General features: G+C 58.0%; 1 protein-coding gene across 4 annotated transcripts in view; it reads right to left on the bottom strand.

Moving 5' to 3' along the window:
- The window catches only part of NUDCD3 (NudC domain containing 3), a 57612-nt gene that overhangs the window by 16344 nt on the left and 27209 nt on the right, over positions 1-14059 (bottom strand). For all 4 annotated transcript variants that reach the window (XR_009403882.1, XM_059397121.1, XM_059397119.1 and 1 more), the window contains exon 3: positions 5515-5647. Coding sequence is in view for 3 of the 4 variants with exons in the window: in XM_059397121.1 (XP_059253104.1) it covers positions 5515-5647 (133 nt within the window). In the remaining variant the exon portion in view is untranslated. The remainder of the gene's footprint in view (positions 1-5514; positions 5648-14059) is intronic.

The following is a 14059-nucleotide window of genomic DNA, read 5'->3' on the forward strand; positions in this document are numbered from 1 at the left end:
GTCATGATCCCAGGGTCCTGGGAACGAGTCCCGCATCGGGCTCTCTGCTTTGGCAGGGAGCCTGCTTCCTCTTCTCTCTCTCTCTGCCTGCATCTCTCCTACTTGTGATCTCTGTCTGTCAAATAAATAAATAAAATCTTTTAAAAACAACAACAACAAAAAAAAAAACCCCACCATCTCTTAAGAAAGTAAAAAGAGGAGCACCTGGGGGGCCCAGTCAGTGAAGCGTCCACCTTTGGCTCAGGTCAGTGATCCTGGGGTCCTGGGATCGAGCCCCATGTTGGGCTCCCTGCTCAGTGGGGAGCCTGCTTCTCCCTCTGCCCCCCACTTGGGCATGCTCTCCCTCTCTCTAAGTAAGTGAGTAAATAAGTAAATAAATAAATAAATAAATAAAATCCTTTAAAAAGAAGTAAAAACACAACTCATGGAGACGGAGAAAATACTTGTAAATTATCTAACAACAGTACAGTATTTATACTTAAAAAGAACTCTTAAAATTCAACAAAAAGACAATCCAATTTCTTAAAAAGTCAAAGGACTTGGGGCACCTGGGTGGCTCAGTGGGTTAAAGCCTCTGCCTTCGGCCCAGGTCATGATCCCGGGGTCCTGGGATCGAGGCCCACATCGGGCTGTCTGCTCAGCAGGGAGCCTGCTTCCTCCTCTCTCTCTGCCTGCCTCTCTGCCTACTTGTGATCTGTCTGTCAAATAAATAAGTAAAATCTTAAAAAAAAAAAAAAAAAAGTCAAAGGACTTGAACAGACCTATTTTTTTAAAAGAAGATTTATTTATGGGGTGATGGGTGGCTCAGTCAGAGAAGCGTCTGCCTTCAGCTCAGGTCATGATCCTAGAATCCCAGGATCGAGTCTTGCATCAGGCTCCCTGCTCAGCACGGAGTCTGCTTCTCCCCCTCTTTCCCTCACTCCACTTGCACTGTCTCAAATAAATAAATAAATACAAATAAAGATTTGTTTTAGAGAAAGAATGCAAGAAAGTGTGCATGTGTGAGTTGGGGGGAAGGGGGCAGAGAAAGAGGGAGGAAGAATCTCAGGCAGACCCCGCTGGGTGCTGAGCCTGACCAGGGCTCGACCCCACGACTCTGAGATCACAAGCTGAGCTGAAACCAAGAGTCAGACACTTAACAAACTGATAGACACAGGAGCCCCCCAAATAAAATTACAGGGCATTCGTCGTGTTGTTGCCTATAACGGCGGACGGAGGAAACAGCCTCAGTGCCAATCACCAGGGGACTCGGTCTGTGCCCAGCTTGCTGCCAGAAGGGACAGAGGCAGATGGGAGCCTGGGTGCGAGGGGCTGTGGGCTCAGGGCACCCGCGGGGTTCTGGCAGCCTGGGCAGGCCTGCTTCAAGCATGGGGACGTGGCAGCCGGTGCCAGAGCCCGGAGCCGCCCAGCATGGCCCGCACTGGGAACGGGGGGCAGAAACATGTGATCGTGCTGGGGGCGGGGAGTGTGTGACAGCAGACGCTCCTACTTGGTCGCATGCATGTCATTTGCCAGAACGTCCCGGCAGCTCACACGTGATGCTGGGGTCTGGGCAGGCACTGGGAGAGGATAAGAGGGTGGGTGCAGGGGAGACACGCTCGGCCACCCGTGCTGGCGCTCTGCAGAGATGAACGTCCTGGGCGCCAGGTGCCACACACAGCAGACGGGAGCCCGGAGCCTCCGCGCCCAAGGCCGGCTCTCCTGACACCCTCCAGGATGGGAACTGGGGTTTGGAGCTTCCAGACAAACCCCACCTGCTGCCCCGAGCTCAGGGGAAAAGCAGTGCCATCCAAGACATGCCAGAAGCCTGAGCGCTATTCTGGAAGGTTCCTGCGAAGACACAGACGGCGTGAGGCACAGCTGTGAGCACCCCAGCCGGCAGGACGTCGCCCGCTGGCGAAGACCAGCCCCACCGCAGCAGGAAGCAGAGCGCTGAGGAGGACAGGAGCTGCCTGTCATTTGGCTACTCAGCCAGGACTCTGTAGCAACGCCATGACACTGTCCCCCGAAAGGCCGCAGGTAGACAGGCAGGGTCCCGGTCCCCACTCTGCCACTGTTCTACCAGACGGTCTGCGGTCTTGGCACCAGCCAGACAGGTTTAGAACCCCAGTCTCTGGGCTCCGGCATCCTGGCACTGCAATGCTAGGACTCGGTGCCAGACCAGGGTCCCACCCGGCCCCAGCTGACACGGGCGACACAGTGACTCCTGTGGTGACCACGCAGCTCCTTCTCCCCGCTCTGCACTGAGGACAGGGATGTCATTTTCCTCAGCAGAGTTGACCGCATCTCTCTCCCACACGAGACCAGTTTCACTGTGAGCTCTTCCCCGGGTCGCCAGCCGACAGGCTGCGGGACGCCTCCCGCACATGCTCTCTCCTGTCCGCCGCTGCCCCAGAACCCAGCCCGGAGAGGCGATGCTCTGCAGCTGCGGGGACGGGCGCAGGGGCCCTTCCTGAGCACATGGTCTGCCCCCTGCTGCCCCCATCCACCAGTGTGACTTCGTCCCCAAAAGGCCGCGACGACAGCTGCTGTCACAATGACATCTGACAGGTGCCACAGAAAAAACCCAAAAATAAACACTGCTCCCAGGTAGCTGTGACAGGCACCTCAGGGGAGAGCGGGAAGGCAGCCAGTCTGGAAGAATGCCGCGACTCAGAGGGAAAAACCCTGAGACCAGCAAAAGCCAAGACACACAAACGTATTCCCAAGTTTAAAGTGAGTCAAGGCAAAAGCGCCCAGATCAGGTGCACCTGGGTGGCTCAGTGGGTGAAGCCTCTGCCTTCAGCTCAGGTCATGATTCCAGGGTGCTGGGATCGAGCCCCACATCGGACTCTGCTCTGCAGGGAGCCTGCTTCCTCCTCTCTCCCTGTCTCTCTCTCTGCCTGCCTCTCTGCCCACTTGTGATCTCTGTCAAATAAATAAATAAAATCTTTAAAAAAAAAAAAAAAAAAAAAAAAGCTCAGATCACTGAAACAATGAGAGACCACAGAGTTTTAGGAGCAGGCTGCCACATGGGAGTAACTCAGAGACGAGATCCCGAGCGTTCTGGTCACAGGAGAGACTCCGCACCCGTGCAAGGCGACAGGCGTCCGCCAGACTGGCCGCAGACCGGGATCGAATTGCTGAGTGGCATGTCTGACCCCAGCGCGTCAGCCGCATCCCAGCTAAGAAGACCAGACGCAACGCTGACCTGACAGGACGGCCCTGAAGGAGGCGGTTTCCCGCACGTCAGACAGGGGGCCACCAGACAGGCTGGCAGCAGGCATCGCACGGATGCGGCCCCTCCGTGTGCCACCATCAGCACCAGGAGCGCGGCCAGCCCACAACACCTTCCCTGGGTCACTGTCCACCATGGCCTCCAGGGCGCACCCCAGGTGCCATTGGCAGGAAGGGGTCTGGCCCTGAGCCAGTGCAGACCACCCAGCTGCCAACAATCACCACCTGAGCCCCACGGCCGTCAGCTGCAGAGTGGCCATCTCGTCCGAGTCCTGGGGGCCACCACAGGCCCTGTCAATGTCTCCTGCAGGAACAAGCAAAGCCCAGGGCTGTCCTTGGTGAGAGTGAGGGTGCATCATCCCAGAGCTCAGGCCACCGGCATGGCAGGAAGGGTGGATGTGACCCCCGGGTACAATGGCCTGTCCCTTGGGCGACGTGGTAAAGGGCAGCAGGAACCCTGCGATACACGGCTCGTGGCAGAGCAGAGTCAGGAAGACACACTGCCATCACCAGCAAGTTCACCTCCTGGGCAAAAAGGACAGTGGGAGAGGTCAGGTCCCCTGAGTCTCCAGAACCAACAGAAAATCACTAGTTTTGGGGACGCCTGGTTAGGCAGCTGCCTTCGGCTCAGGTCATGATCCCAGTGTCCTGGGATCGAGTCCCACATCAGGCTCCTTGCTCGGCGGGGAGCCTACTTCTCCCTCTGCCTCTGCCTGCCATTCTGTCTGCCTGTGCTCGCTCTCCCCGCCCCCTCTGATAAATAAATAAAATCTTTAAAAAAAAAAAAAAAAAAAAAAGAAAATCACTAGTTTTGGGCCAGGTCTGACAAAAGTTCTTTTGGAGAAGCTCCAGAGGCTCATGGATCGGTCAGGAGACAGGAAGTCAGCGAAGTCAGTAGCACATTTCATAGTTCCTTCACCTGTGCACTAAGCAACCCCACCAAAAAATGAGCCCTGAATCAACACCTGCCCCCATAAACCCTCAGAAAATGCCAGGCAAAGTGCTCCCCCAGGAAGGCCACCTGCACCAGCTGGCGTGACCTACCAGCACCAGAGGGGACAGGGTCAGCAGAGCCAGATCCTGTGCAGGTGACACAGAGTCGCCAGGTCTTGCTTTGGATCCCAAAGTCCACCTGATCGGGGTCACTGACCCTGGTGAGAGCTCCTCGAACAGGGTGGAAAGAGGGCTGAAGGGGGAAACGAGGGACAGTGCCATGACCGCCAGCCACATCTACACAGAGCCATGAAGCTCATGTAGCAGAACCGCTGCCTTCACCAGACACTGGCGGGAGGCAGATTCCCGCACGCAAGGCGGGCCCGTTCCAGGTAGAGCCTGGCAGTCCGCGGTCGGCACGCGGAGATGGGGAACTGGAGGGCCGCGCACCGCCCAGCCTGGTTCACACATATCCAGACCAGCAGAGGCCAGTGCCACTTCACGTGGCAGTTGTTTCCAGAAAACATACACGCAACTCACGCAGGAGCTCCGCTTCACGTGCTCTGGGACCTTCCCTTGGAAAGAAGCCAACGGGGCTGCTCGGACACATAGGAAAGCAGCATGAGTTTCGGAAGCTGACACCCCCTCGCCAACCACGGCCTCACACAGGCCACGGCCACCCAGACACGCTCCAGCGCGCTCCGTGTCCGGGCCCGGCCAGAGTGGCAGACATGGTAAGCTCCCAGTGTCAACTCGGGAGGTTGAGCGGGCCCTCAGCCTCACTGTCCCACCTACGGAACATGGCAGGCGCCGCTCCCCTCACAGGCCGCAGGCTCGTGTGATGCCTGCAGCAAGGATGCACCCCAGCCGACGGGCATGAGAACACTCTCTGCTCACCCCGCTCCACAGACCACGTGGGGCTGTTCCCTTTAAAGTGAAGCCCATCTACTTAAAACGAGTAAACGCGTCTCCTGCTGAAAGATCACATTTCTACTCACGCTTGCGAAGGTGGGGAGACCACCTTGAGCTGTGAGCGCCACCAGTCCATGGGGGATCCCCGCAGAGCCAGGACTGGGCAGCCACATGCCACTGCAGAGCCCAGGGGTCCCTGCTTGGGACATCACCTTCTCCCCGTGAGACAGGCCTAACGACCACCCTGCGTCCTCTGTAGCGCTTCCCGCGAAGACACCGTGCAAAGAATGACCCACGCACGGTACAGCAGTGGCCCCGAACTGCCCGCCACCAGGTACACCCACGCAGCATGGCAGGGCTGGTGGGCGCGTCTGGAAGACAGGGTGGCCACCCCCGATGCCTGTGCCCAAAGAAAGAGGCCACGCGGAGAAGCCGGAGGAGCCCCGTGGTTACCTGCCTGCCCTTCACCACGTGCTTGGGCACGGGCACCTTGAGCTCCAGATCGGTGTAGTCCTGCGACCAGGTGTAGTTCTCGCGCACGGCTCCGTTGTAGCTGTCAGGGTTTCTCTGGAACTGCTCCTGCCTCCTGCGGAAGAGTGACAGGTGAGATGCGCCCGGCCTCCGCCCCATGCCAGCGGCCCCAGCTGCATGCCGCCCGCGGGAGCGCCACAGGCACCGACCGCACACCGTCTCCAGCTCCCGAGACGCTTCGCCCGAGAGGCACAGTTCCTGACCCTCCTACTCGGGCTTCCCAGAAAACCGCGGGGAACAAGAGACACCACAGAGAAGCCCCTGAGGGCAGCACCCTAGGGCTGGGGACAGCATCCGCAGCCACGGCCCACAGCATGCCGCGCCTGCGGGGCTTCCCAAAGCTCCCCGACCAGGCCCGTCGCTCACCAAAGGGCCGCAGTGACCAGTCCGGGCTCCTGCTTTCGCACCACCTGCTCAGCAGGGCCTTTCTTCACAGCACAACACAACCACCTCAGCCCGCGGCTGCTCAGCTCCCACCCTAACCCACCACAGCCCCGGCTTTCTCCTGGGAAAGAGCACACAGCGAGGGAAACATACGGAGCCACGGACTGCCCAGAAACCCACCCGCCGCACCCCTGGATCTGCCGGGCCGGCCCAGTGTACGCGCACATGGGCCTGGCCAAGGTGCAACAAAATACAGTACAGCCTGCCGTGAAACCAAACGGCGCTAAGCACAGCAAAAATAGCATGTTCACAGTACGTGTGGACTCATGAGCCCACGACGGCGAGTTTAACGCCTCAACGAAAGACAGAAGCCCAGTCACGGAGGCAACCATCCCGACGACCAGTGCAGCTCAGCCACCATCCCCAGCCCTCTGGAAGGAAGCCCGGCCAGCAGCCCCGTGAAGAGACACGGCATCGCGAGGGTCTCGGGGGTGCACGTGCGCACACGTGGAAAAGGCTCGGAGCGCACGCACCCAGGCCCTCACCTTGGCCAGGTGGTGGTTCACAGGGATGCACACTTTTTCAGGCCGAAGCTGTAGGACAAGAACGTGTTTACCTCCTGTGGGTATGCCTCACATGCCTTACACATGAGCCTGGGCATCCAACACGGCCCAGCCCGTGGGGCTGCTAGCTGGCTCCCATTAGGAGCTGAAATGTGACACCCTCAAATCCAACGCTGTCCTAAGTTCCAGCACCTCAGGATGTGCCTCACTTCCAAGTGACAATGAGGTCAGTGGGGCCCTGAGCCGACCTGTACCTCACCAGGACACGAAGATGCGCACAGAGGGACGTCAGCAGGAATGCGGCTGTGCGGCCACAGGCCACAGGGCTGAAAGACGCCAGGACGACCCTCCTCAGAGCCTGGAAGGAAGCTCGGAAAGGAGCCATAGAGAGCAAGGTGGAAGAAGCACCACAGGTCACGGCCACGCACGCTGGGCATGGAGGCCATGAGCACTCTGTCTTTCTTCTCTGTACCTTTAGGCCTCACTCAAGCTCCTGGCAACACAGATGTCTAATCGAGAGAAAAACAGCTCTCTTAGAGGGCAGGCAGCCGCCTGCCCTGCAGCCCACTACCAGGCAGCTCTCGCACCAGCCTGCTGGCATCCCTGCAGCTGGGACGGGGCCAACGAAACAGCACCTGCACCCCAACCCGCTCTAGCGCCCGCTGCGGCTCAGAAGCTTTCATCAGGCGGACGTGCTCGAGTGTGCAGAGAACAGCTCCAGCACACCCGGCCAGGAGGGCGCCAGGAGACGTCCTCCCCACACAGCCTTTTCAATTGCATGTACTAATAATGAAATCAGCAACGCTACTAAAACACATACCGAAGACACACACAAAATAAAGGCTAACATGGCTTTGCACTTGGCAGAAATCCAGACATAAACCCTGGGACCTCTCAGTGGAGAGCAAGCTCCATCCCACATCCAGCACAGAGCCTGCACCGGCTGGGGTCCCCACGACCCCTCAACTGTAAGGCACAGCAGACGCTGCCAGAGACATCACAGGGCCACACCTGCTCAAGCGGCCCCCTGCCCGTGGGGCTGTGCCGAAAGCGTGGACCCAGAGGCGCGCTCCCACACAGGGGCTCTGGCCACGCAGCACCGCAGGCCGGGCAGCTAGGTGGGCCCCTGGCCGGCTTACCCCGAGCGGACCTGCAGCCTCCTCCCCATGGAGCCAGGCACACGGCTGGGTGCTTTTTTTAACACTTGGAATCCACATTCTCTTTAAATAAAGTTGATTATTTCCAGCCAACGATGAGTAAAAATAAGCCTCCTGTCATGTGCAGGTGCTCTGGGCCCCTCTCGCCTTGTCATCCCTGCTGGGCCTGCAGCCACACCCCTGCAGCTGCCTCTGAGTACACTGGGGGTGGGGAGAGGGGAGGGGAGGGGAAGAGTGAGTCAGCAGCCAGGGTGCAGACAGCAGGCAGGCCTCCCCGCAGCACCCACATCCGAGGAGCCCATCAGCCCCATGACAGGCTTCTGACCGGGTGTTAAAGGAAACGTGAGGCCAGGCTCCCTGGCCTGCACACGTGGGAGCTCTGCTCAGCCCCTCCCTCCACGTGGGCTCCGGTGCGTGGCAGGCACCCAGGGGCCTCCTTCCTCCCTCAAGCAGGAACAGCAGTGGCCAGGAGGAGACATGGTGGGGAAAGGGGCCACAGGCCCAGCATGAAGGCGTCTGAGTAGAGGCTCGAGTGCGCACAGAGAACGGGGACTGCTGTATCATGGGACGCCCGGGGGCCATCCTCACGCCCCTCCCCAGCTTGTGGGAGTGCAGGTGGCTCCCTGGAGTGCACCTAGTGGGAGGGACTGGGACCTGAGCATGTGCATGTGCACACACGTGTGGGGGGCATGGGGAGCGTGTGCATGTTTAAGCAGTGAGATCTCTCTCTTCCCCCACAGCTCCATCTCTCCCACCACATCCAGCGCCCAGACAGGAGCCACAGCACCTGAGAACACAGGGATTCTTCTCTGGGTGTCTGCGTTCCGCAAGCTGGAAGAGGTGAGCCCACCCTTGCAGGCCAAGGCCCTGCTGCAGGACCCTTTGCCGGCCGCACCCTCCTGCAAGTGGCACCAAGACTGGACCTCCAGGCTCACCGTGCAGCTTGGAAAGGAAAGGTCGGACTGCAGTGTGTGCAGCGACCCACCTGGGGGCTCCAGGGAGGCCCACCATGCTCACAGCCTCCCTTCCCAGCAGCAGCTCCTCCCCCCACCCTCACAGGTAACTCTCCAGCCACCACCTCTTCCCAGCTCCTGGGGCAAGAGAGCCCACAGCGTGGGGTGCCCTACTCCAGGCCCAGCTTCATGAAGTCCAGGAGCCTCCCTGACATCCACTGTCCCTTCTTGCAAGGGTCACCAGGGCGTCACACTGTCGCCATCCTCTCAGCACACTCCTGCCTGGACAGGACAGGAGCCTGGACAGTCTGGCCAGCCACTTTCACAAGAAAGGGAGGCTTCCTGGCCCTCTAGGGCACTTGGGGAGACACACTGCACATCCTAAGATGTTCATGCTTTACCCTTTCCCTCTCAACAATCCAGCCTCAGTTCTGTTCTCTCCACTTGGCGTCACCAGGTCAGCATCCAGCACCAGTCTTCCCAGCTGGAGCGACCCGTGTCCTACCGGGACCAGAGCCTGAGCAAGGACACCATGCAAGACGAGGAGGCCCCGAGAAAGGGACACATGAGCCCCCAAGGGGCTCCTGCTGGCAAAGATGTGACCATTTGAAAATCCAAAAAGAACAATGTCAGCGCGCCTGAGTGCTGCGAGCTGAGCCCCACAGCGGGCTCCGTGCTGGACATGGAGCCTGCTGAAGGTTCTCTGCTCCCCTGCCAAAACACAAGGTCCACAGAAGACTGAAACATGATGTCTCCAAAGCTCCATAAGCTCATGAAACAAAAGCCCATCAGCCCCCTTGACATCCAGAGTACAGCACCATCTGAAAATTAATAAAACTGTTCTACAGGAGCCAGAATTTCAGAAAGCCTCGTCCCTCTATAAGGACTCCAGGCAGCAAATGAAGAAGGCAGACCAGCATGAGAAAGTCATCATTTCGTCGCCTACACTGGAAACCTGACTCTGGGCAGCAGTGCTCGGGGGGGCCATCGGCTGAAGAGCTGATGAGGGGGGTGGGGGTCTGCCCAAAGAAGGGTCCAGAACACCCATGTCCACAATGCCAGACCCCAGGTGCTTCCTGCGATGTCCCCACCTTTGTGACAGTCCCCAGCGCCGGGCCTAAACCCAATATCCCTGGCAGGGTACGAGGGCAGGAGCAGAGAACAAGGTCATCAGAACCGTGAATGCACTGGTGGCCCAGTCCAGAACGTAGGAAATCTAAGAAAAGTTCCAAGTTTCTTTATTTTTTTTTAAGATTTTATTTATTTATCTAACAGACACAGCGAGAGAGGGAACACAAGCAGGGGGCATGGGAAAGCGAGAAACAGGCTTCCCGCCGAGCAGGGAACCCATGGGTCTCGATCCCAGGACCCTGAGATCATGACCTGTGCTAAAGGCAGACACTTAATGACTGAGCCACCCGGGCGCTCCAAGCTCCAAGTTTCTTTACAAGCAAACAGCAAGACATTAAAGAGGGAGGGGAAGTATTCTAAACCCAGAGGCTCAGAAGACGCAGCAAGCGAACAGCATGCTGGGACTGCCTGAAGGCGCATCTGAGAAGAGCCACTGATGAGGCACCGTGCAGCAGCGGAACACTGGACACAGTCTGGCAGTGGGCGACCAACAGAAGTTCACAGCAAGTACATTAAGCTTCAGTCCTACTTTACTGAAGTCTGGATGGGTGAAGTTTCACGATTTCTGGATTTGTCCTATCAAAACCAAAACCAAAACAAAGTCGGGGCAGATAACGATGGACGAGGTATGAAGAATGCCAGGTGAGGAAGCAGAAGGAAGCTTCGTGGGCGCGGACGGTGTGGCTCTCTCCTTTCACGGAATTGTGAAAGTCGGGGGCGGGGGGGAGGGTCTGTCCTGGCTGTGCACCCAGTGGGGGACCCACAGACCTGAGCAGTGGGGGAAGCATCCCGCCAAAAGACCTCACCTGTGGATTTCCAAGGCCGCCCCATGAGCCAGCCCCTGCAGTGTGCCTGCGTGGAGTCCCACCGACCCCTGACGCCTCTGCCCACCGAGTGCACAGGACAGAGTGTCTCAGTGCAACCTGCACTCACGTTCCTGTGTGTGCCCAGGCTTCCTGGCCATGTCCTCTCACCTCTGTGACACACCTGCACGGCTTCTGTTGGCACTGTCCCTTGTTTGCACCAGGACTCTATAATCATGGGAGGGGAACTCTGTTGGCTTCACAGCTCACAAACATCTTCTCCTGGTGGGTAAGCACTCCTCACACGTTCCTCATGATGTCCGTTTAACACAAGCCCCATCTCTGGAATAAACGGCTCCTGGGCCCTCCCTTGCTGGGGGCCCTCCCATGGCCTACCAGGGCCCCCTCCTGGGCTCTGATCCCTATGGTCCTCCAGTCACCAGCCTGTGTCTATCCTTGCTCATGTGTGTTCACACTTCGGCCCTGACCAGGTGTACCAAAAGCCCATGTGAAGACAGAGTGTAAGGCCAAGACGTCCAGAAGGACTGGCAGGGACTCTGCCCACCACTGTCAGGACTTCATACAAAATTCTAGTAACAAGTATATTTCGATAATCTGCTTTTAACATTTTAATTTTGCAGCACAATTTAAAAATCCCAGATGATTCTCTACCTAAGAGAAATGAGGCAAGGTAGGTGACGTTCGCCATAATATGACCATGACCGATCTAATAGGTTTCACTGCAAGTCACGGGAGCACCTGGGACCATGTGCGCAGCTGTCGCCAAACAAACCTCGTCGGTATTTACTGCACGCTGTGCTCATTCACCAGAAGGGGAAGCTTGTTAGGTGAGACTTTTTCTAAAATCACGTTAATTACCTGAACGAGGGAAAGAACGTTCCAAACTTTTACGAGCACATGCATGTAAAACTCCTACCTCCCAACAAAACAAGGTAACACACGCCAGGAGCGCGTCAGGTGCAGAACGCTCAACTCTTACCCGTTAGAAGCTCAGACGAGCCCAACCAGCCTTCCCATTGCAATGCTCGACGGAACACAATGCCCATCCGAGAAGCAGTCACACACGGGGGACACCACCGGATCCCACATCCCCTGCCGGAGGGACGCAGCCCACAGCACAGCCCTGGGGCCAAATGCACACAGCACATGCAGAGAAGCCCCAGCGGCAGGAGGCCCGGTCAGGGTGACACGCAAACCAGAGAGCCCCAGCATGAGAGCTGGCACTGCCCTAAAACCCCCAGGACGCCTGAGCTGAGCGGGGCACCTCAGCTCCGTCCCTGGCCTCCCCTGCCTTCCGACAGCGGCATCCCCAGAGCCATCCAGTCTCCCTCGGATGTAAGCTGACCGCGGTTCGTAGCCTCCAAACCGCTCCTCGCACCAGGAGCCCCGCGGCGCCCAGCCCCAGGCAGGCCCCCAGCCCACACTGCCATCTGGAAGGCCTCTGGGAGGCTGTCCCTGAGGCGAGCTGCTGCCAGATGTGTCAGGCCAGCGGGGCACGCGGCGGTTTCTGGGGCCACCACATGCCAGCACACGAGGTACACACACATGCACGCACGCGGACGGACACGGCAGGGCGCCGACCCCCCAGCCTGCCGCAGGTGCGCCGAGCTTTGAGAACCGCAAAGTGCCACACTGGCAGAACCAGGGCAGGCGTCACTTCCACAACAGGTAAAGCGAAGACGCTGGGCAAAGGACTCTGCAGAGGCTGGAAAGGGCAGTGGGTCTTCCGAGGTCCAGGCCTTGGCGGGAGGGAAGACGTGAGAGCCGGGGGACGAGGCAGGGTCACAGGGCTCCAGGGGTCGCAGAAAGGCTGCCACCAGCAAGTCTGAGCCACGCAGGCGAGCAAGACCTCGGCAAAGGCCCTGGCACGTCGTGTCGCCCCACTGGACTTCTGTCCGTCGCACCTCCCACACACAGGGCACAACTCCCCGCGGGTCAGGTCTGCAGCAGCCCTGCCTCCAGCCATCACCACACACCTGACACCAAGCTCTCCTGCCCGACATACGTGAAGAGCTGTCCTCCTTGGCGTGTCTGTCCCCATGTCGCACGATGCACGTCCCCGTGCTTCCCGCCTGGCCCTTACCACGCGCGTCAAAACTACAGCTTTTGCACCCTGGGGCCAGCTCCCCCCCAGCCTTGCAGGCTCAGCAGCCAAATACCCCGAAGACAGATGCATCCTACCAACAGCGGCCCTGGTGGAGGGCTCTGGACAGACTGGATCTCAGCACAGCAGGCCGGGGGCGGGAGGCCTGGGGACCCAAGCACTTGGCATGAAGAGGGTGTCCGTGCCGATCGGTGTCCCCAGGAAGCCTCCATGCTCTCCAAGCAGCTTTGTCACCTGGTCCTTGTCTGCACGAGCCCCATAACCTGGCTCTCCACCTGGACCCAGGCACACACCTCCCTCACCGCACACACACGCCTGCCATCACCATTCTGGAAGCACATGAGGAACTACAAGGTTTCTTTCTATTAAATGAACTTTTCTCCAGAATCAGCACAGGTAACAACCACTGTATTTAGTGGTAGAGAAACCTCTTTCATACACAATCCCACAAAGATGAAAAAGAATCAATTATCCTGAAATAAGTTCTACTGCTTTTAAATTTGCCTGGATTTGATCTTGTTCTGCAAACAACACGTGTTCTCAACACATAAGCATTAGAAACAAATATAGAAACGAGACCCACTCAAGAGTAGGAAAAAGGTTTAATTCAGGCTTTAAATTTTTAAAAAAAATTAAGTCAAGAATTCTTAGTTCAAATTCTGTTACCACAAAGTTAAAACAAAGATAAGTTTCAAAAACTCTTTTCTAAATTGAAAAACAGACTTAAAAAGCAACCAATTTATACCACAGAACCCCCAAAGGCTGCTGAATCAGGACACGAAACCCCTCAAGGGAAGAAAGGTGGGCTGAGTGCGGGGAGGGAGCGAGCCTGTGTCCAGGAAGGAGGGGCCCGTCCCACTCCATACTAGCAAGGGCACTGGAGGTAGAGACGCATCTGCAGGTGTCCACGCTCTCACAGCAAGACGACACCAAGCTCAGAAACAAGAACAGCGTAGTACTTGAAGATCCGCGGCAACAATCCCTCTCAAAAACAACGAGCTTGTGGAAATGAGTCAAGACAGCAAAGACAAAGCCAACTCAACATGAGGACCAGCAGATGCAGCTGAAGAAAGACGCGTGCACCTCCCCGGAAACGGAACAGAACCAGAGAGGGAGCACAGAAGGAGGTGGCTGGGACGCTGGAAGCGGGAGCCGGAGAGAGGGGAGGCGAGAACCAGAAAGAACCGCAGCAACGTCCATGGACGTGCAGGACAGGCGTCCAAGCGGCAGCCACACCGGCATGCCCTCCCAGAGCCAGGGCCACTGCACGAGGGGTCCCCGCTGCACACAGGCATCCTGGGTCCCGGGCTTTCCTCCAGGCAGCACCAGAGGCCCATCAGGTCACGAGCAG

The sequence above is a fragment of the Mustela nigripes genome, chromosome 4 (assembly GCF_022355385.1).
Source record: "Mustela nigripes isolate SB6536 chromosome 4, MUSNIG.SB6536, whole genome shotgun sequence".
NCBI lineage: Eukaryota > Metazoa > Chordata > Mammalia > Carnivora > Mustelidae > Mustela > Mustela nigripes.